This window comes from Vipera ursinii (assembly GCF_947247035.1).
Source record: "Vipera ursinii genome assembly, chromosome: 1".
NCBI classification, from domain to species: Eukaryota; Metazoa; Chordata; class Lepidosauria; order Squamata; family Viperidae; genus Vipera; species Vipera ursinii.
Genome location: NC_139512.1, coordinates 134,456,138 through 134,477,371, shown reverse-complemented (window position 1 = coordinate 134,477,371; position 21,234 = coordinate 134,456,138). Strand labels below are relative to the sequence as shown.

Below are 21,234 nucleotides of genomic sequence, written 5' to 3'. Positions count from 1 at the left end.
TTCATGAGAGAAAACCGGAGCAACATGTTCCACCACTAGTATCTCCCTCTTGTCTCATTCATTTGGCAGTGTTAATCAGTAATTTGAACAATTTCAGCTCCTGGACTTAAAGAAAGTTTATGAACTTATAATAATAATAATAAAGTTGGAAGGGACCTTGGAGGTCATCTAGTCCAACCCCCTGCTCAGGCAGGAAACCCTATACCATTTCAGACAAATGGATGTCCAGTCTATTCTTAAAAACTTCTAGTGTTGGAGCATTCACAGCTTCTGGAGGCAGATTGTTCCATTGGTTAATTGTTCTGTCATGAAGTTTCTCCTTAATTCTAGGTTGCTTCTCTCCTTGGTTTGTTTCCATCCGTTGCTTCTAGTCCTGCCTTAATACTGTGCCACACTTAATATTGTCACACTGCCACACTTAATACTGTGTTCCGCTGAAAGACTAATCCTCAACTTATGAAAATAATTGGAACTAGGATTTCTGTTAGTAAGCAAGGCAGTTGTTAAGTGAATCACTTAATTTGCCAACTATGTTCCCCCATGGCTATTAAACAAATCTCTGCAGTTGTTAAATGAATCATTCAGTCATTAAGCAAATCTGCTCGTCAGTTGTTGGTTGATAAGGTTGCTAATGGTGATTGTTTAACTCTGGGATATTGCAGTCGTCAAAATGCATTCCAGTTGCCAAGTGCCTAAATTCTGATCAGGTGTTTGTGGGAATGCAAAGATTGTAAGTGCAAGTTACACTTTGGTTGTAAATCTCTTTTTCAGCATTCTTGTAACTTTTAATGGTTAGTAAATGAATGGTTGTAATCTGAGGTCTACTAAAGCCAGCCTGCTATGGACGATTCATAGCAGCATCAGTGATATGTCATTCTGGATTTTCCCAGGATAATCTAAAAAAAATTCAGAAGCTCAAGATGTGGTTTATGTTATTTAATGATACAATAATGTATTCTTTTTGTCTGCAATCTGCTTTATATTTAACATGATATTAATATATCTCCAAGGTCAGACTACCTGAAATACTCTTGTATGCTAACTCTTCTGAAAATTTAGAATCCTCTACCTTGCAAACTGGATTCTCAGAAGTCATGCAAATTCATTAGATCTAGAGATACTACTTATTTTGCAGTTAAATGTGCTGTTACAACCAAAGTACCATACAAAATATGGATATTTCAACTATTAAATTCAGATTTTGATCTATTCTTTTTCCTGCAACAGCTTCTGGAATTTCATTAAAACATTCACCTGTCTGAGACCGTATAGGTTCTCCTGCTTGAGCAGGGGGCTGGACTAGAAGACCTCCAAGGTCCCTTTCTAGCTCTATTCTATTCTATTTCCTTGCAGACTTCATTGTACCTTCCCATTAAAATGCAACTTAAAATAATAACATTTTTTACATTGTTTAATTTTTTTTCTTTGAAAAAAAGGAAATTAAATCTGCATCCTGCAACCACAATTCAAAGAAAATGACTACAGAATTTAGGTATAAAAGTGAAAGGAAATAAAAGAAAAATAGAAAATGTGGCTAAAGTTAAAAGGGAAAAGAAAACTCTTTTTATAGAGAAGCCAGGTAGGAACATGAGTAGACCACAGATTTACCACTTTCCCTCCAAAACTGTAAAAATAATTCCTGACTACAACAGAAGAATGGAAGAAGAGCCCTATACATGCTTATATTTGATGCTTTGGATAATTACCTTACTATTTGATAGATTGCTGTAGTTTCCCAACCATAATCTATACATCATTTGAAACTCCTCTACTATTACAGGATTTGGCCTACAAAAAGATCTAAGTCTTGCTTCTAGTCAGCAATGACCATCCCACAATTTTTTATGGTCCTGTTGAAACTACTTTTGTAAACATATCTCCATGGCAACTACAAGAAGTCATTTGTCTTTTTCTTAGGGAAAGTTCAGAATTAATTGCATTTTACAACATGCTTGTCTCTGAATTTGAATCATTTGCTCTTGGCAGATTTCAGCTCTTTTCCCCAAGAAATAGCTCCTTCAACTTGATAAATTTTTCAAATCTCTAAAGCTATTTTCAAAGCATTTTCATCTCTATTTGAAAAGCTTCATGCGTTCTTTCTAAAACTTTCCATTTTGAAGCATACCATGAGAGCCATTTGCTAATAAATTGCATCATGACCAAAAAAGCTCAACATCTGACTCTTCAGAAGGTGTTGCTGGAAACAGAATCACTCTTTGAATTGCTCTGAATTCATATCCCAATGGGTTTCCATCCAAACACCCTAAATTTTGAGGAGAACTACTTACTTTTCTCAATTACAGTCACATTCTCAGACTTATAACAGTTTCTCTAGAAGCAGGAAATACTGCACAGCAATCTATTTAACAAGGGAAGAGTGTGGACTGTATAAGATCAGATTAGTTGGCTGTTGGGTTATAACTATAGAAGTTATTTATCAAGGAATAAATGGTCTCCAGTATTTCCCTCAAAACTAAAGATGTTTCTTAAGTGGAAACATGACATTTTGGGAGCACTCAGAATGACTAACTGAATTCTATTTTTATAAGCAATGAACAGAACGATTAACTGGAAGAAGGAAGGAAAGTCTTTTTCACTGATTTTGCCCCCTTCTGTAGTTTTTCCCTCTCTGCATCAACTTTTTCGTGGAACAGATTTTCATAGATGTGAGTTAATGCAGTGGGCGGGGAAGATTGTCAAAAATGGCCTTCCTCTTCTGTCCAACTAGAAACCTAGTTAGTCTCATCTCTTTTACACAAGAAGGCTTAGTTTACCTATAAAGCCATACAATCTGGGATTTAAACTGATGCTTCTTTGCTAAAAATCGTCCATTTTAGATTAGCTTAAAATATGCCACTTCTGCCAAATGTGAGAAATGATTTCAAAGCCAAATAGATCACACTTAAAGGGCGGTGGAACCTAACATTCGGTGCCAAACATTAATCCACAATGGCATGATTTTGATAGGCACAATGAGATATTATTGATTATTGAATATCCTTGGATACCTTATCCATTAATCTTTTGTATGGGTAACATCCATAGGATACTCAAATGAAAGCAGTTCCAAACTACTAATCTATACATTGGTGGTATTATCAGCAAAGCCTAAGGAGAAATGCAATTGAAGTTCACGGAACTTAAATAAAGCACTTGAACTGCAGCTATTTTTTTTCTCCCTTTAAAATCAATCAATCAAGTTGTTCTCTCAATTTCATCGTATCTCCAAGCTGTCTCTTTTTCAGTAAAAGAAGAAAAACTCATCTAACAACAGTCCAAATGCAGACCATTTCCTGCCTAAGAAGAAACATCTAATTTTCCTGTAGCAGAAGTCACACTATTGTCAAATTTTACCGCACCGGAGCCATCCGTAGATGTCAAGCACATATTTTTAGCAGAGTACTTGAAGTAATCTGTCCTACTGCAAATCCATTTGCCAGGTGCCTCAGAAAATATATTTCCTCTGTGATCTTTTGAAAGGCTATTTCTTTCCGTGCATGGCACCCTTATTTTGAGCTACACATTAATCTGCCAACACTAAATTTATTGTGACAAAATTAGGTGCTCAACTTCCGATGCTGGGCTCTCCTTCTTTTTATCTAAGTAGAGAAGTAAAAAAGACCCAACATTAGCCACTAATCCATATTTTACAACAATAGACTCTATAGGTCAGCCATGCAAAATGTCTTTGAAGCAGCTCACTGCAAAGATTAATATATACTTCAGAAGTGCAAAGCTTTATTTAGCAACAAATAAGGGTTTCCCTTCTCCCTCACTCTCTCACTCACTGTGACTGCAAATACCAGGCTATTTATCACATACATCTGTTGCAGCTAATGTTTTCATTAACCTACAAAGCAGATTATTAAGGAGTATTTAAAGCCTGCCAAAAATAATGATTTACTTTTTTGGGAACGTGGCCTAGCCCACTGCTGAGGTCCACGTCTTCAAAGTTTTTCCATTTTGGTTCTAATGCATATATATATATGTTGTTGTTGTTGTTAGCTGCGAAGTCGTGTCCGACCCATCGCGACCCTATGGACAACGTTCCTCCAGGCCTTCCTGTCCTCTACCATCTTCTGGAGTCCATTTAAGCTCACGCCTACTGCTTCAGTGACTCCATCCAGCCACCTCATTCTCTGTCGTCCCCTTCTTCTATTGCCCTCGATCTTTCCCAGCATTAGGCTCTTCTCCAGTGAGTCCTTCCTTCTCATTAGGTGGCCAAAGTATTTGAGTTTTAGCTTCAGGATCTGGCCTTCTAAAGAGCAGTCAGGATTGATCTCCTCTAGGACTGACCGGTTTGATTGCCTTGCAGTCCAAGGGACTCGCAGGAGTCTTCTCCAGCACCATAGTTCAAAGGCCTCAATTCTTTGGCGCTCAGCCTTTCTTATGGTCCAACTTTCACTGCCATACATTGCAACTGGGAAGACCATAGCCTTGACTATACGCACTTTTGTTGACAGGGTGATGTCTCTGCTTTTTAGTGTGCTGTCTAGATTTGCCATGGCTTTCCTCCCCAGGAGCAAGCGTCTTTTAATTTCTTGGCTACAGTCCCCATCTGCAGTGATCTTGGAGCCCAGGAAAATAAAGTCTGTCACTACCTCCATTTCTTCCCCATCTATTTGCCAGGAATTGAGAGGGCTGGATGCCATGATCTTGGTTTTCTTAATGTTAAGTTTCAACCCAAGTTTTGCACTCTCCTTCTTCACCCACAACAAGAGGCTCTTTAGTTCTTCTTCACTTTCTGCCATTAGAGTGGTATCATCTGCGTATCTTAGGTTGTTGATATTTCTTCCGGCAATCTTAATTCCAACTTTTGATTCATTTAGCCCTGCCTTTCTCATGATGTGCTCTGCATATAAGTTAAATAGGCAGGGCGACAGTATACAGCCTTGCCGGACTCCTTTCCCAATTTTGAACCAATCAGTGGTTCCGTGTCCAGTTCTCACTGTTGCTTCTTGACCCGCATATAGGTTTCTCAAGAGACAAATAAGATGGTCTGGTACTCCCATCTCTTTAAGAACTTGCCACAGTTTGTTATGATCCACACAATCAAAGGCTTTAGCATAGTCAATGAAGCAGAAGTAGATGTTTTTCTGGAACTCCCTAGCTTTCTCCATGATCGAGCGTATGTTGGCAATTTGATCTCTAGTTCCTCTGCCTCTTCGAAATCCTGCCTGTACTTCTGGTAGTTCTCGATCCACATACTGCTGAAGTCTAGCTTGTAGGATTTTAAGCATGACTTTACTAGCATGAGAAATGAGTGCAATGGTGCGATAGTTTGAACATTCTTTGGCACTGCCTTTCTTTGGAATTGGAATGTAAACTGATCTTTTCCAATCCTGTGGCCACTGTTGAGTTTTCCAAATTTGCTGGCAAATTGAGTGTAGCACTTTTACTGCATTGTCTTTTAAGATTTTGAATAGCTCAGCTGGAATACTGTCACCTCCACTAGCTTTGTTGTTGCTCAGCTTTTCTAAGGCCCACTTCACTTCACATTCTAGGATGTCTGGCTCGAGGTCAGTGACCACCTCATTGTGATTATCAGGGACATTAAGCTCATTCTTGTATAGTTCTTCTGTGTAATTTTCCCACCTCTTCTTAATCTCTTCTGCCTCTGTTAGGTCCCTGCCATTTTGGTCCTTTATCATGCCCATTTTTGCATGAAACGTTCCCTTCATCTGTCCAATTTTCTTGAAAAGATCTCTGGTCCTCCCTATTCTATTGTTTTCTTCTATTTCTTTGCACTGTTCATTTAAGAAGGCATTCTTATCTCTTCTAGCTATTCTCTGGAATTCTGCATTCAATTGGGCATATCTATGTTTTTCTCCCTTGCCTTTCGCTTCCCTCCTTTCCTCAGCTATTTGCAAAGCTTCCTCAGACAGCCATTTTGCTTTCTTGCATTTCTTTTTCTTTGGGATGGTTTTGGTTGCTACCTGTTGTACAATGTCGCGAACCTCTGTCCATAGTTCTTCAGGCACTCTGTCTATCAGATCTAATTCCTTAAATCTATTTGTCACCTCTACTGTATATTCAACAGGGATATGATTTAATTCATACCTGAGTGGTCTAGTGCTTTTCCCTACTTTCTACAGTTTAAGCTTAAACTTTGCAAGGAGAAGCTCATGGTCTGAGTCACAGTCAGCTCCTGGTCTTGTTTTTACTGACTGTATAGAGCTTCTCCATCTTTGGCTGCAGAGCATATAGTCAATCTGATTTCTGTGTTGACCGTCTGGTGATGTCCATGTGTAGAGCCGTCTCTTGGGTTGTTGGAAAAGAGTGTTTGCTATGACCATCGTATTCTCTTGACAAAATTCTATCAGCCTGTGCCCTGCTTCATTTTGTACTCCAAGGCCAAACTTGCCTGTTATTCCAGTTATCTTTTGGCTTCCTACTTTAGCATTCCAATCCCCCATGATGATAAGGACATCATTTTTTGGTGTTAGTTCTATAAGGTGCTGTAGGGCTTCATAGAACCGGTCAATTTCATCCTATTCAGCACTGGTGGTTGGGGCATAGATTTGGACTACTATGATATTGAATGGTTTGCCTTGGATTCGAACTGAGATCATTCTGTCATTTTGAGGATTGTATCCCAGTATTGCTTTTCCTACTCTTTTATTGACTATGAAGGCTACTCCATTTCTTCTGAGGGATTCTTGCCCGCAGTAGTATACCTGATGGTCATCTAAATTAAATTCACCCATTCCTGTCCATTTTAGTTCGCTGATACCTAAGATGTCGATGTTCAGTCTTGTCATCTCTTGTTTGACCACGTCCAGCTTTCCTTGATTCATGGATCTTACATTCCAGGTTCCTATGGAGAAAAAATCTTTACAGCATCGGACTTTCCTTTCACCACCAGACACATCCACAGCTGAGCGTCCTTTCGGCTTTGGCCCAGTCGCTTCATTCTTTCTGGCGCTACTAGTACTAGCCCTCTGCTCTTCCCCAGTAGCATATTGGACGCCTTCCGACCTGAGGGGCTCATCTTCCAGCGTCATATCGTTTTGCCTTTTGGTACTGTCCATAGGGTTTTCATGGCAAAGATACTGGAGTGGGTTGCCATTTCCTTCTCCAGTGGATCATGTTTTGTCAGAACTCTCGGCTATGACCTGTCCGTTTTGGGTGGCCCTGCACGGCATAGCTCATAGCTTCATTGAATTACACAAGCCCCTTCGCCACAACAAGGTAGTAATCCATGAAGGGTATATATATATATATATATATATATATATATATATATATATATATATATATATATATATATATATATATATATATATCCCCTTCATGGATTACTACCTTGTTGTGGCGAAGGGGCTTGTGTAATATATGATACCTTTAAAACCTTTTGTCTTTTGCCTCCTGAAACTAGCCTTTTCCACCTAGTTGGGGGAAGATGGAAGATTCCCCCATCTAGCTGGGGGAAAAAGCAATTTTTTAAAATTGCCCAGGGGACCATCAGTGTAGGAAAGGTTAAATACTTCTGTTCTATGTGAATGGATTTTCTCCTGCAAATGTAGCCTTGGCCCTCTATATTCCTTGGCTTCTATATTCCTCATAAAATGAAGTTTCACCCAGAATGAAAGTTGTTGGATAGGAACTATCACAATGCCTGCCAGTTTCAGCATTTACTTTTTCTTTTGAAGCCTCCATCCTTTGCTAAGTATGTCAGATTAGTGTGAAGATTTCAGACAGGGGTTTTATGCTAATTCTAAATAAAGCTTCCGGAGAGGAGTTGAAGAATTATGTTTTTCCTATACCTTTGTACTTTAATGATTGAGCAAGATTTGAGAGCTGAATTATTGATACAAATGAAAAACTAACCTAAAAAAACTGAAATGAAAGCATTTGTTGATCATAACAGGATTCCCTGGGTCTTTAACATAATAAATCAATACAAATATTGAACTACATGAATGTCTGACCTTCATTGATAGCATGTAAGTTCTAGACCACGGGTAGGCAACCTCGGCTCTTTTATGACTCATGGACTTCAACTCCCAGAATTCCTGAGCCAGCATGGATGGTTCAGGAATTCTGGGAGTTGAAGTCCATGAGTCATAAAAGAGCCGAGGTTGCCTACCCCTGTTCTAGACTCTTTTAGCTGTAACATTAATTAGCCTAAGAGGAAACTGCTTAGTCACATAGGGCAGATTTTCTCTGTTTCTCCATATCTTGTCTATCTGGTTAGAACTGATTAAGACTATTGTGAAAACACAGAAGTCACTTTGGCAGTATGGTATATATTTTCTACGCACAACGTTTGAAACATTCACATATAATTATTTTCAACAGCTCAAAGACTACGTCAGACACAAGGAGCCAGAATGACAGCATGAACTAATCAAAGTTACTTTTTTATTGCTGCATGCCTGTTAACAAGAATCTTGCTAGACTGATTGTATTCTCTTGGGAAAATCCAGAAAAAGGTTTCAGGGATTCTGGGGGAGATAAGATCTGTACACATTCCTGTTGTGCAAGGACTCATCCCCTTCTTCACACCTCCCTCCACTCTAGCTGGAGAGTCCACTACAGAATGTTACATAAGAAACTATTGTTTTTTTTAAAAAGCAATTTATTTTTAAACCAAGCAATAACAATATTTTAAAAGCAAACATAGTTTTCAAAGTCGGGCACAACTGTTTTCTAGAACTGTTTTCTAGAACAGATTTTCATTTTCCTTAAAGAAAACGTCTTTTTGAAATTATCTGAATGCAGGAAATACTTTCAGATTTGTGCAACATTTATCTATAAAAAATATTTTATTTAAATGTAAACACTGAATTCCTGTCCTTTAATTCTGAACCAACCTATACATGCAAACATAATGTAAAATTCACATAGTAAAAATATTTTATAGCCTACCAAATAAACAATTTTTAAAAAAACATCAATTTACTGATCAGAAAGTCAACCACTTTACAAAAGAAGAAATGAGCTCTTTTTTTTTCTTCCCTCTTATAGAAAGGAAGACATTTTGGAAGCAAAAGTCATCTTCATGTTCCTACCTATCTTACTTTGGAAGGCAATAAGTCTTGTTTCTTTAATCTTACATACAGGCACTGAAAAAAGTGACTTATGACAGGTTTCACACTTATGACCATTGTAGCATCCCCATGGTCATATATTCAAAATTCAGATGTGTGGCAATATTTACAATGGTTGCAATGTTCCAGGGTCACATTTTCACATGACCCTTTTGTGACCTTCTGACAAGCAAGGTCAATGTGGAAGCCAGACTCACTTAATAACTGTTTGACTAATTTATCAACTCCATTGATTCACTTAACAATTGTGGCAAGAAAGGTCGCAAAATGGGGCAAGCTCACTTAACAAATGTCTCACTTATTAACAAAAATGTTGGGCTTAGTTGTGATTGTAAATCACAGGATGACCTGCATTAAATAGAATTCAGTGTCAAATGCCAAAATTTAGGCATTACCTTCTCAGTGTTTTATGTTCCCAAGCCAAATCCATATCTTAACCTATCAACAGTTCCATAATAAATGTTGCACTCCATGAAATAAAAAGCTTCACTTTCCAATTAAAACATCATAATTAATATGAATAAATCTCTTTCGTGAGCCTGTACAGATCTTGGTGGGAAAGAGATGACAGTGCAGAGGGCTTAGATCAGTTGAGTCAAGTGTGAGCTGGGTGGTAATTTGACACTAGAAATTGATCGCTACCTTTTGTGGTGCTATTTGTAGGTGTTTTCACTTTCAGAGCTAGAATTTCTAAGAAGGACATGTAAGCCCCTTGGTACATACTTACGGCTTTCATAGTCCTTTTGCCTAGCATCCTTTCCACAACAACCTATAAAATAGTCTAGTCTGAGAAAAGCAAGCTGTTCAAAATCATCAAGGGAGCTCAGGCAGTTGGATGAGACTTTAATTTGGGTCTCCTAGTCTAAGTCCAACTTACATTAACACACTTGTGTCATCTTTATTACTGCTCATGTTGCGTATTGCCACTTGACTGCTGATTTTCAGCAATTCAACACTCAGCGCAATATACATTTTCTTTCTGCTTTAAAAGCTAAAAAGGAGTTTTTTGTGTTTTCTTTTTTAAAAAAAAACAACAGCAAATGTCAGGGCAGCACACCTATGCCCTACAAGCATTTTTCTCCCTATAACTCCTTTTCCAGAAGCATACAGTTGAATAAAAGCAGGGGGCAAAATAAACATGCACCTGTGGAGCATTTTGAACCAGTTTGCTACTGACGTCCTGGGGGATTTATCCCTTTGCTTATTCTCTCTGTAAGAAACGAGGCTTTTTGGTTTTAAATGCCCTTCAGCTAATAGAGAAACAGAAGAGAGAATTCACTGGTGCAAGCATGGTAATGAAAGCTTAAAAATCGAATCATTTTTCAGTGTAGCAAACAGTAAAGCCATCAGCTGTTGGAGGTTGGTGAGGTCAAAAATGCTCCTTATTGCACCAAGATAGAATCACAGACTCTTGAAAAATTGTCTATGTTTCTTTCTATCCCTTCTAGTACTGAATCAAATCACGGCAGAGTTGTTTTAAGTTTTCTTCTCAAGGTTTCCTCTTTCTCAGGACTAATGTTTCCTGAATGTCCCCCCCCCCACCCTTAATTGCTTGTTCATATCTTCTGTATTCTAAAAGTCAGCTTTAAATCCCTTTTCAAAGCTTACTAACTTTGGATAACAGTGCCTTGACCGATATAGAGCTAAGCAAAGTTGGAAAAAATTACTAGTTGTATGAGACGATACCAGAAATCCTAACACTGTTGACTAGTTTGAGAGATTGAAAACATCTTGGGGGGAAAAAGCAACAGCAAACCGTTGTAATTTTGTTGGCAAGAAAACAGCCTAGATTGTAGATAAAGATGGGTTCTTATGAATGGTTTGTATCACACCAAATATACAGATGCATGTTTGAAAGCACTGTTTTCAAAGGGCTGTCAGTATTTTTAAGAAGGGGGATTATTTTACATTATTTTGTGGGTAAGTGTAAATAAATTGATACATGAAATGTTGGAGGCCAGATTAATCTTAATAACTAGGTCATTAAAATGGGGAGGGGGGAATCTTAGTGGATAGAGAAATTGAAGAAAAGGGGGGGGGAGATCCGAGCAAAGAATTGCCCTTAAGACAATGGCTTGTATCACTTGGTCATCCTACTAATACTTATAGTGACTTTATAAAATTGCCCTTGGAAGATGCATAGTAAACACTGTATCACCCTTAGTAAAATAGCCACCACTGGAAAAATACATTTCCCACCAACTCTCTGAAAAAAAATTAACCTTGCATCTATATTACAGCTCATATTTAGAAACAAATATTACATTCTTCACTACTGGTTTACTTTTTTGAGCCATTGTTTCATAAGCTTTATTATTTTACTTTACTTTTCTGTTTTCATCCTGAAATTCAATACCAGGGTCTAAATAGCACACCGAAAACATTTCACCGCCATTCCCTCTCTAAAATGTTTTCAGTTTGTTGTCATTATTTTTCAAAATCAAAATGCAGCACTAAAACCACATTCACTTTCACTTGAGTAGTAGATTTATGAATTTAATTTCTGCTTTATAGAAGTTATCACTTTTAAGAACTTGGGAGGAAGACTCTATAAATTGTTTTTATACTGTTAAACTCTTCAAGACATCTTGCCGTGTTTGTCATTTACATTTCACGTTAAATGTGAAGTACATTTGGAACAAGCAAATGTTTGTTTTAATTTGACCCATCTGTTAAATGAAATTCAGACAGAGATATTGTTATCAAAAGTTTTAAATTCAACAATTTGTAAACATTCTATCAGTTCATTTAGTCTAGGTTAAAAGCACCCCAAAGCATAATTCTTATGAAAGCCACAACTTCAAATGTGTTATTCTCCTGGATGCAGGCCATTATTTCTATCTCCTGTTCATTAATCTATTTTCTAATCAAAGTTTAGTGACACATATTAAAGAGTCATCTGAAATGCATCTCAGAAGCCACCAAGGAAAATATTCTAAATTCTTTACCACTTCATTTCATCATGAATACACGCAAACACATATTTTTTTAGGTAGGAATGCAAAACTACATGCAGATAAGAAAGAACTCATTAAAATAATATCTGTAATGATTCCCTTTTTAAAAATGTTCAGTTGCTGGTCATCAACCAGAGAAAGGTGATGCAACATAGTGGATATGGTATACTATACTCATAGGTCTGAGGAAGCATTATTCATGCTAAATATATTGCATAACATGTGAACCACTGCAGGCAAAAGGGCAGCTTTTTACAAAAAAAATAATGTATTTTCCTAACAGTGAATACTTACTTCACTGTGATCATAATTAGCCAATACTGAAAATATTATAAGTTGAAATACTAATAGTATTTTGGTAACAGGAGTCAGAAGATACCATGGATAGCCAAGAAAACAAACAAATAGGGGACTCAGTCTAGAATCCTCACTTAAGGCACAAATGACCTGACACAGTTATCATATTTTGGACACATTCTGTGAAGACTCAACTCTCTTGAGAAACTTGCCTTTGTTGGGAAAGACAGAAGGAAAGAGAAGCGGATAGCCAAGCAGCAAGGTAGATGGACTCAAATACAGTGGGTATATTGTTGAAAGACCTGAAGTCAGCTGGAAGACAAATCATTCTGGAGAATGTGTCCATGTGGTTGTTAAGAGTGGACGTCAACTTGATGGCACATAAGCAAAATGTATTTTCCCAGTATATAGCATACTATATTGTTTGCAATAGTGGCGACTATCTATTTGTTTTTAGGAACAAAAGTGAAACTATCTGTGCCATGTGCTGTTATGCAAGATAAGATGAGATGAGATGAGATGAGATGAGGCAAGGCAAGGCAAGGCAAGGCAAGACAAGACAAGGTAAGATAACCTTTATTGTCATTTTTTATTGGGGGCACAACGAGACACATCAAAAATGAAATTTAGTTGCCTGCTCTCAAAGCAAACACATACATTACACACACCTAAACATACTATATACAACATATACATACTGTATACAACATATGTATAGACCTACACCCCTAAATAAACTTAGCATATGAATATTAAACCCTGTCCATCTTGAATATATAACGGAATACTAGTGTTGTGATTCAGCATCAGCCTGTGGTTTTGGCAGCTGAATCAGACAATTCTGAGGAGGAGGAGGAGGAGGAGGAGGAGGCTTTTGGAGAGCCTTTGGTTGCAGATGCATCGCAGAGCTCTCAGCCAGGCCCATCCCGTCTTGTTCTTCCTTAGACCCAGTTGTGTGAGCCTGAAAGATTAGACGAAGACAATCCACAGCTGGCTTTGTTCAAGGACGCTCGAAGCAGGAGGCAGACAAGCAGAAGTGAACAAAGAAAAGCAATGAGGCACCTCGGGAGGAGGCAAAGAGAAGCCATGCCCTGAGACTGTTGTTTAAAAGGGGAATGTGTGGGAGGTGCTGGTTGCTGAAGGAAACCATTTGCAGAGCTTCTGATATAGTCTTGGTCTGTATTTGTTTTACTCTGTTTTGAACTGTTTCATTTAGTTTTTTTAAAATAAATTTGGTTGGCTTAATTCCAGCCTCTTGAATATAACAAAGAGGTTGTCCCTGACATTTCTACAGGGTCGGTTGTAGGCTGGAACAGAACAGCTACATAGATGGATGTCTTAGGCTTCAGATAGATGAAGTCAGATAGGAAAAAGTCTGTCCCAACAGCTAATGCCCACTCCACCCCACAAACAGTTGATCACTGGGTTCACATATTACTTAAATCCTAGGGAAATACATTTATGAACTTCAGAAGCATAGGTTATAAAATCATTAGTCACATTGGCTGAAGCAGATCAACAAAAGAGAAAAACCCAACTCACAAAATCATGAAGCAAAACATGTTGCTTGATATATAACAGGATAGAGTGCTAGGAAATGACATCAGCTTATGGAACTATATACTGAAAACCTATTAAGTATGCCACATATGGAATGAAAAACCATAAGAAAAATATGTTAACATGTTAGTTATTTATTAAAATAGCAAAAACAGTGTTATATCCTGGGTTCTTCAAACAAATCTCCTGAGATACTAAAACAGATATAGGTGAAAGACATTGTAAAGAATTAAAGAGTCTTTGAGCAAAATATCTAGAGCCTGAATCAGAATTTCTCATTAACTATGAACTCTGTGGCTACTTGTGAGTCAACATTGCCCCACCATGAAGTACAAATATGTAAGTTAGTTTCCTGAATTCAGCATTCTTCAGTGTTCATTTGGTCTCCTAGTAGGGATTACTAAAATAATACAGGAAAAGTACCTTCCACAGCTGAAACTGGGATATTAATTTTCACAGTTACATTTATGGACAGTTCTTTTTAGTGCAACAATAAACCAGCAATAAACAATATGCCAGTTTGTTTGCTTTATTTATTTTTAGTCTCTGGTCAGAATTAGAATATCCACATTTTCTTGGTTTTTTCCCCCTAAAATGAAGGGAAGGGAAGGGAATTTGCAATATTCACTGCATTCATTTTGTAGTCAATTAAATAGATGAGGTTTTGTTAGCTACAGATCATAGCAACAGCACAAACTGTTAGGAAAGCATAAGATATAATTGCTTATCTATTTAGATACTCAATAGTTGCTAATGTATTTTCATTTGTTTACCCTATACTTTACCCCATCCACCAAAATCTGGTGGACTCTCAAAGGCATTCAAAAGATCACCTGGCTTGGTGATGTGTACACTTATATGATAGTTTAATACGAGAAGATAATTGTAGCAGGCAAGCCAGCATAAACAAGGAATGCCAGCCTTTCAGACAGAACATGATGAAAAGTCAAGAAAACAAAATAAGGTGCTGGTGCCCAATGAATGACAGCCTGGCATGATTCTCAGGATGGGGAGAGGACAACTTAATAAGGTTTAGAGTAAGACATGTGGCATGGAAAAAGCAAAATGTAATGTAATGGCCAGTCATTTAATAAATACAATGCAGAAAAAATTCCAGAAGGGAACAACATATGAAAGCCTTTTAAGAATTAGCAAGGCTTTACTAAAATCAGTGTAAATTTGAAAGAAAGTGAAGAAAGAATGCCTATCTTTTTAACTACCTCTAATCCAATACTTTCAATTGCATATTATCTTTATAATCTCCATTTAAGAGTTTGGGGAAAATGCATGGCTTCTATCAAGCACATAACTATATATCCTGGCACACTTAGAGAAAGACCTGCCCAAGTGTAGCAGTTCAAAAGTAAAGTAACTATTCATATATAAATCCTGCAATGATGAATAATCCCAAGGAGGTTTCAGAGCCTGCAAAACTGGCATCTTCAGGTCAACCCAAGGCTATGATTACCATAACTGGAAACATGTGGGTGACTACCAGATGACCACAAAGTTGTTGTTCAATGATTATCTAGGTCTTTACAGTCCAGACATGGTAGCCTTGGTGTTAGGCCCTCAACACATATCCAATTGAGACAAATTCAGCATGTACCAGGAAAGGTTTACATGATGAGGTTATGTTAAAGACAAGGGAGCATGACCAATGAAATAAAATGGCAACCTTAAATATACATCTTGGGGCCACTTTTCTGAAAGTCTGAATTAATTGTTTGATTGCATTTACTGTATACAGCCATCGATATATGACAGAAATTGATTGTGGTAGAAATTGATGGGATATATGGCACAAATTGATTTTGCAAAACCCAAGATTATACAGATTATAAATAGACTGTCAGCATTATTATTAAATACATAATAAGCTGAAACAAATTCACATAGAAGGCCAACAATATCAGGAAGTTTTTTTCCAAGTTTGGTGCTCAGGCTTGTAGCCTGTGTCAGTAAACCTTCACTTTCTTTCCTAGAAGTAAATCCTACAAATTTAGAAATAATTTATTTCTGAAAAGGTCTATATTGCAAAGATACGAATTTCAAATAATTGCCTGATTTCCCCCCCCCCCAGCATATTTCAAATGAACATGGATCAATATATTTATCATACTTCCTATTTTAGACCCCCATTCCATCCTTCCCTTCTTGTTGCTTATGAAATGCTGTGTGGCCATCAAATTTCTTATTTGTCTAAGGCAGGGGTTGGGGACATTGGCTCTTTTATGACTTGGCCGGCTTAGGAATTCAGGGAGTCCACAAGTCATAAAAGAGCCAACATTTCCCACTCCTGGTCTAAGAGGAAAGAATTCAGTGTTATCAAGCAACATGCATAATGAAAGCAAATTGAATTCTAGGAACTCCACCCTCACCCAGGACATACTTAACTGAAGAGATGCAAAATTTTAACCCTTATACAGTGAGAGTATCTGGGGTTACAATGGCTGTAAATCAAAAATAGAGAGCTTTCTTTAAATAATGATGGGAAAATGTCCTAAAATACATATAGGAGACTCTTTGAAAAACTCAGACATTGGATTCTGCACATAAAGAAAAAGAGAATGCAACTGAAATAAAACCATTCTTCTTAAATACACATTCATGTTGCTTACACCCCAGAGATTCCATATAATTTTTGTGTCACTTGCTTCCTACTGAGTAGGAATGTTTCCGTAATGTATGAGAAATAGTAAATATGAAAAAGGATAAAGCCTACTTCACTTATGCCATTAATCTTCCATTTCAGGCAATTCTTCCTCCTCCATTTCATTCTTGTTTTGTAACTGTATGGTCCCATTTCTTCCTGCTTACTATCCCTCTCCCATCGATATATGGTAATTCCATTATGAACTTACCTAGGAAGATAAGAGTCTGTTTTTTGGATCCTCTGCTCTCTGGACTTTCGGCTTTCCTTAGAAATTGGGACTGATTTCCCTTTCCTTTTACCTCCACTGTTGCTTGCTTGTAGACCATCAACACTTTAATCATATTCCGGCACATAAATGTTACAGATACCAATACTATGATATACACAATGAAGGCAGTGAAAATACTGAACTGAAAGACTCTCCATTTGGATGATAAATTGGTACATATTGTCACATTTAAACTGAATTCAGGCAGGCGTTGAGTCTTGGACTTTTCACAGATAATCAACCCTTGATGGTCTGGGATGTCTACCAATGGGTGCTCTGCCCCCATTGCAAAGAGAAGGGGTAGGGCGACCAGCACAGATGTAATCCAAACAAAGGCAATGAGGATCTTCACTTTGAAGGTTCCAGAAGTAGCTTTGAACTTAAATGGATGGCAGATGGCAATGTACCTTTCAAAGCTTAGGGTGGCCACATGTAACACAGTGGCATAGCTGCAAGCCTCAAAGAGGAAGCTGTACAACTTGCAGGTTAGATCTCCTTTTGTGGTAGAGAAAGGATTCCATATGATGCTGTAGAATTCCACAGGCATCCCCAGTAAGATCACCAAGAGATCCGAACATGCTAGACTTATCATGTGGTCAGTCACTGCTTTTTGCATGTAGCCTTTCTTTTGAAGGATTTTGGAAGTCTGGATGGTGACACTGTTGCCCAAGATCCCTGCTACAAAGATAAAGCTGTAGATGAGGGCAAGGGTGATCTTGACCCATTTGTCTACTTCAAAATCTTTCACGTGGGTGTGATCAATGAGGTGCCAACAATCCTGGTCTTTTGGTGCATCCATGAGGAAAACTAAGTACAGAAACAGGAAGAAGGAAGAGAGGTCACTCTCTACAGTTTTACAGTCCACATCCCTCCATACGTACTCTGAAGCGTAAGCTAGACCGGTTGGTTTGAAGAACCTTTTGTTCTAGGAAAGGACAAACACAAAATGAAGTTTAATAAAACTTTTCTCTGTCACATTCCACACCCCAGGCTTATTGAATTAGTCCTGTGCTTCGATCACATTAGCAACAATGAGAGAGAGAAAAACATAAGTTGAGGAAAGCTTTTGTTCACCTGTTTTGAGTGAGACAGAAGACAGGAAATGCTCAACACTGGAGACAGCTCCCACTTCTCCCTAAAGGACAGCTAACCCGACCAGCAATACTGTTGTTGTCTCTGCCCTTTTCCACAAGATCTGTCCTCTGTGGCTGAACGGCAGCCGTTTCCGTCAAACATTAACTTGGAGCTGAACAGTGAAAGGAATGTGGTCACTGATGAAGCCGATAAGGCGGGCTGAAAAGGAATGAGGCAACCTGACTAAGAGATAAATACTCTGGCTCGGTTCCCCTTCCTGAAATCCCTCCCTGCTTGTTTTAAGAACTGGGAAGCAAAGCAGGGTTGCTATTGCAGGCAGTGTAGGGTAGTTTACAATCCCACCACCCCCACAATTTTCTTTAATGTCCTCCTCTCTTTAAATTCACCTCTTTTCTGCTTTAGAGGCAAACTAGAAGCTGTCCTCTGCAATGACTTATCAGTTCAAAAAAAGAAATTATTTTCCTCATCTTCTAGCAGGGATTTTTAAAAAGTTTTTGGACATCTTGACTATATGGACAGTGGGTGGTTATGGACAGAGTTGTACATACTTTATTGAGCTTCTGAAAATCCAGAGTCCTCAGCGGAAACCTTCCTTAGCGGGCCAGTGTTGGTACAAATGATTCTGAAGCCAGTGAAATTCTGTGCATCATTATAATGTCTGGGGGGAGGAAACATAGTTAGGGTAAAGCTGTTAGTTGCTCCTTTTTACCCAATGGCAAAAAATCCTGGCAACTTTTTCCCCCCTGACATGTGCCAATGAAATTATTCATCCCTGGCCCATAAATGACAGGTGTTTTAGTCCTCCTTGGCTGTGTCAGTTCTTTATCATTGATTTCATGGAGCTAATATTGGCGCTGCAGTCCAACCAGATTATGTGAAGGTGGTCTTTTTGCCCTTTCCCCCACCCTGTCCAAGGGCAGCCTCAGGATGTAGAAAATCAGTTAGGCATTGTCACTCCATTAGCTTGGAAGGAATTCAAATGCTTGCAGGAACTTGAAAGAGAGCCAATAGAGGCAGAAGAGATTTCATGCCTGCATAATTTTCATGCTGATTCCAGGATGGCTGGAGAGAATTGGGAAAGGCCCAATGGTGATTTCAAAACTATTCAGTTCCCATAAAATCATAGGATTTAAGGCCACTGAGTTTAACCTCCTGTTCAGGGTAGGTATCTAAACTAAAGCTTCCCTTTTAGATGCTTCTGTAGCCTCCTATTGAAGTAGTAAGGATGACTAAAAAGATGGTCACTCTAAAAAGCAAACAAATGTATCCTTAGCTTCCATTTTCAATCTCAACTTTTGTCTGTGGTCTTCCTTCTTTGCCTTGATGGATGATACCATTTTGTGACTAAACCCTTAAGAGCTGCTGGGGACCAGCCGAAGAAAGAGAGATGTTCCGTTGTAGATCATGAAAGAAGAAGAGATGAAACCTCTCCTGACCAGCTTGGTCATCTGTGGCTGAGCAGAGGAAAAAAAAGTATAATATAAAATTATACCAACGAACCAATGGTCCAACCAACTGCCAACATTTGCACTCCTCAGGATTTTGTAATATAGTTTTGCTAACAAAACTGAGGAAAAATAATATAAAAGGTATATTTTAAGAAGGAATACTATAAGTCAGAAAAAACATAGTTATGTTTTCTGGTGGAGAAGATGGGCTGCAAAATATATGTAAAAAAAGAATGCAGAACCATGTGACTTAGAAAAATGTACATATAAAATATTTATGCACACTGATGCAGATATGGGACAGAAAGAATTTATGAGAAATAATAAGATCAGATTTAGCTAGCCATATCTATGAAATTTGTGCTTAAATACAGGAATTAGCTAATGGGGGAACAATTGTTGGAAAATGAACATATTCTATGAACCACAATCATAATCATATTCCACAGAATATAACCATATTAGTGCCAATCACTATATAATCCTATGGTATGGTAATAATCTGCAGCTTTATATCATATATTTGTGTGACTGGACGTGAATAAAAGATGATGGGATGCATTTAACCCACTCAAAAACGGCCACAAAGGCAGAGAGGCTTATTCTGGGAGGTTTCAGTCTACCTGGGCTGGTGGAAAATGATAACTTTTAACAAAACACTACTAGATATCGTCCTTGCAAGAAAAGTCAGTTCTCATGTAAAATGGGTGAAGCAAATGGCACTCTGAAGGAGACATAGCAGGGGTGGGAAATGTGCCAAGGTGGGACTGGTCCAGCTTTTTGGAAAAGCCTTATTTTGAGAAGAAACTGGTTTTGTTAACAAGGTTTCATAGTTTTTTGTGAATGTCTTTAATTAAGTTGATGGTTGTTGTTTTTTTTAATTTTATGCGTTCTAAACTGATTAGAGCGAGCCAGTTTGGTGCAGTGATTAAGGCATCCAGCTAGAAAGTCAGTTGGGTGCTCTTGAACCTATCACTTTCTCTGAGCCTAAGGAAGAAGGCATTGGCAAACCACTTCCAAGAAGCCTTGCCTAGAAAACTGCAGGGGGTTGTCAGAGGTAGTATCGGAGAATTGGATACAAATGAACAGAAAAATGATTAGAGTGCTATGGATAGGCAGCAGACAACTGTATTTAGACAACAATCAACCATTTACTTTCTAGCCCAGCCAGGTAGACTTTGAATTGGTAGATGTGTGTGGGTTTCTTTGAATGGGACTATTCAAAACAATGAACAGCAAGACAGCATTCATTTTTACACAACATGTAAGAAAAATTGTGACTCAGTCCATAATTTGAAACCTTCCAATAAGAGCATTTAAAATAAAACACAGTAAAAACTTCAGTGTTATATGTCTTCCTAAATTCCCACACATGACATCTTGTTGCTGTTCTCCTTTCCTCCCCAGTGGATCTGGCTCACTTAATTAAGACTTAGTGTTGTGCAACTACAGTGCTGTAATGATGTATCACTGTGTTTCTTGGTATTGATTGGGTGGTAGGTGCCAAGAGACGCAAGAGTCTTGTACTTTTAATAGCTGCATAAAATAAGGAGTTTCTCATGGCACAGCTTGTACTTGACTGTTAAAGGTGTAGAAGGCTACTTTTTTATATTTAGGTCACTAAAGTTCATATATATGAAGGTGTAGAAGTTAGCAATGGAAAATCAAGAATGGTTAGCTGGCAGTAACAAGAAGTGCTTTGCTCCCCAAATCACTTGGAATGAGATTAAGGGAGGACTAATGAAATTTCCTAGGTTGTTCAGTGAGAAAATATATAAGAAAAACGATTTTGATTTTGTTATGCTGTTTGTTTTCTTTTCTTTTTCTTTTTGCAATTGGGATGAAGTTCCTGGGGAAAAAAGCTGCCCCTCATAATAATAGTAACTTTAGATCAAAGGTA

General features: G+C 38.0%; 1 protein-coding gene across 1 annotated transcript in view; it reads right to left on the bottom strand.

The window, feature by feature from the left end:
- The window catches only part of GPR39 (G protein-coupled receptor 39), a gene marked incomplete at both ends in the record, with an annotated part of 210,405 nt that extends 192,815 nt beyond the window's left edge, over positions 1–17,590 (bottom strand). The window contains one exon of the mRNA XM_083359301.1: positions 16,732–17,590. Coding sequence (XP_083215427.1) covers positions 16,732–17,590 — 859 coding nt within the window. The remainder of the gene's footprint in view (positions 1–16,731) is intronic.
- Between the last annotated feature and the right edge of the window lie 3,644 nt (positions 17,591–21,234).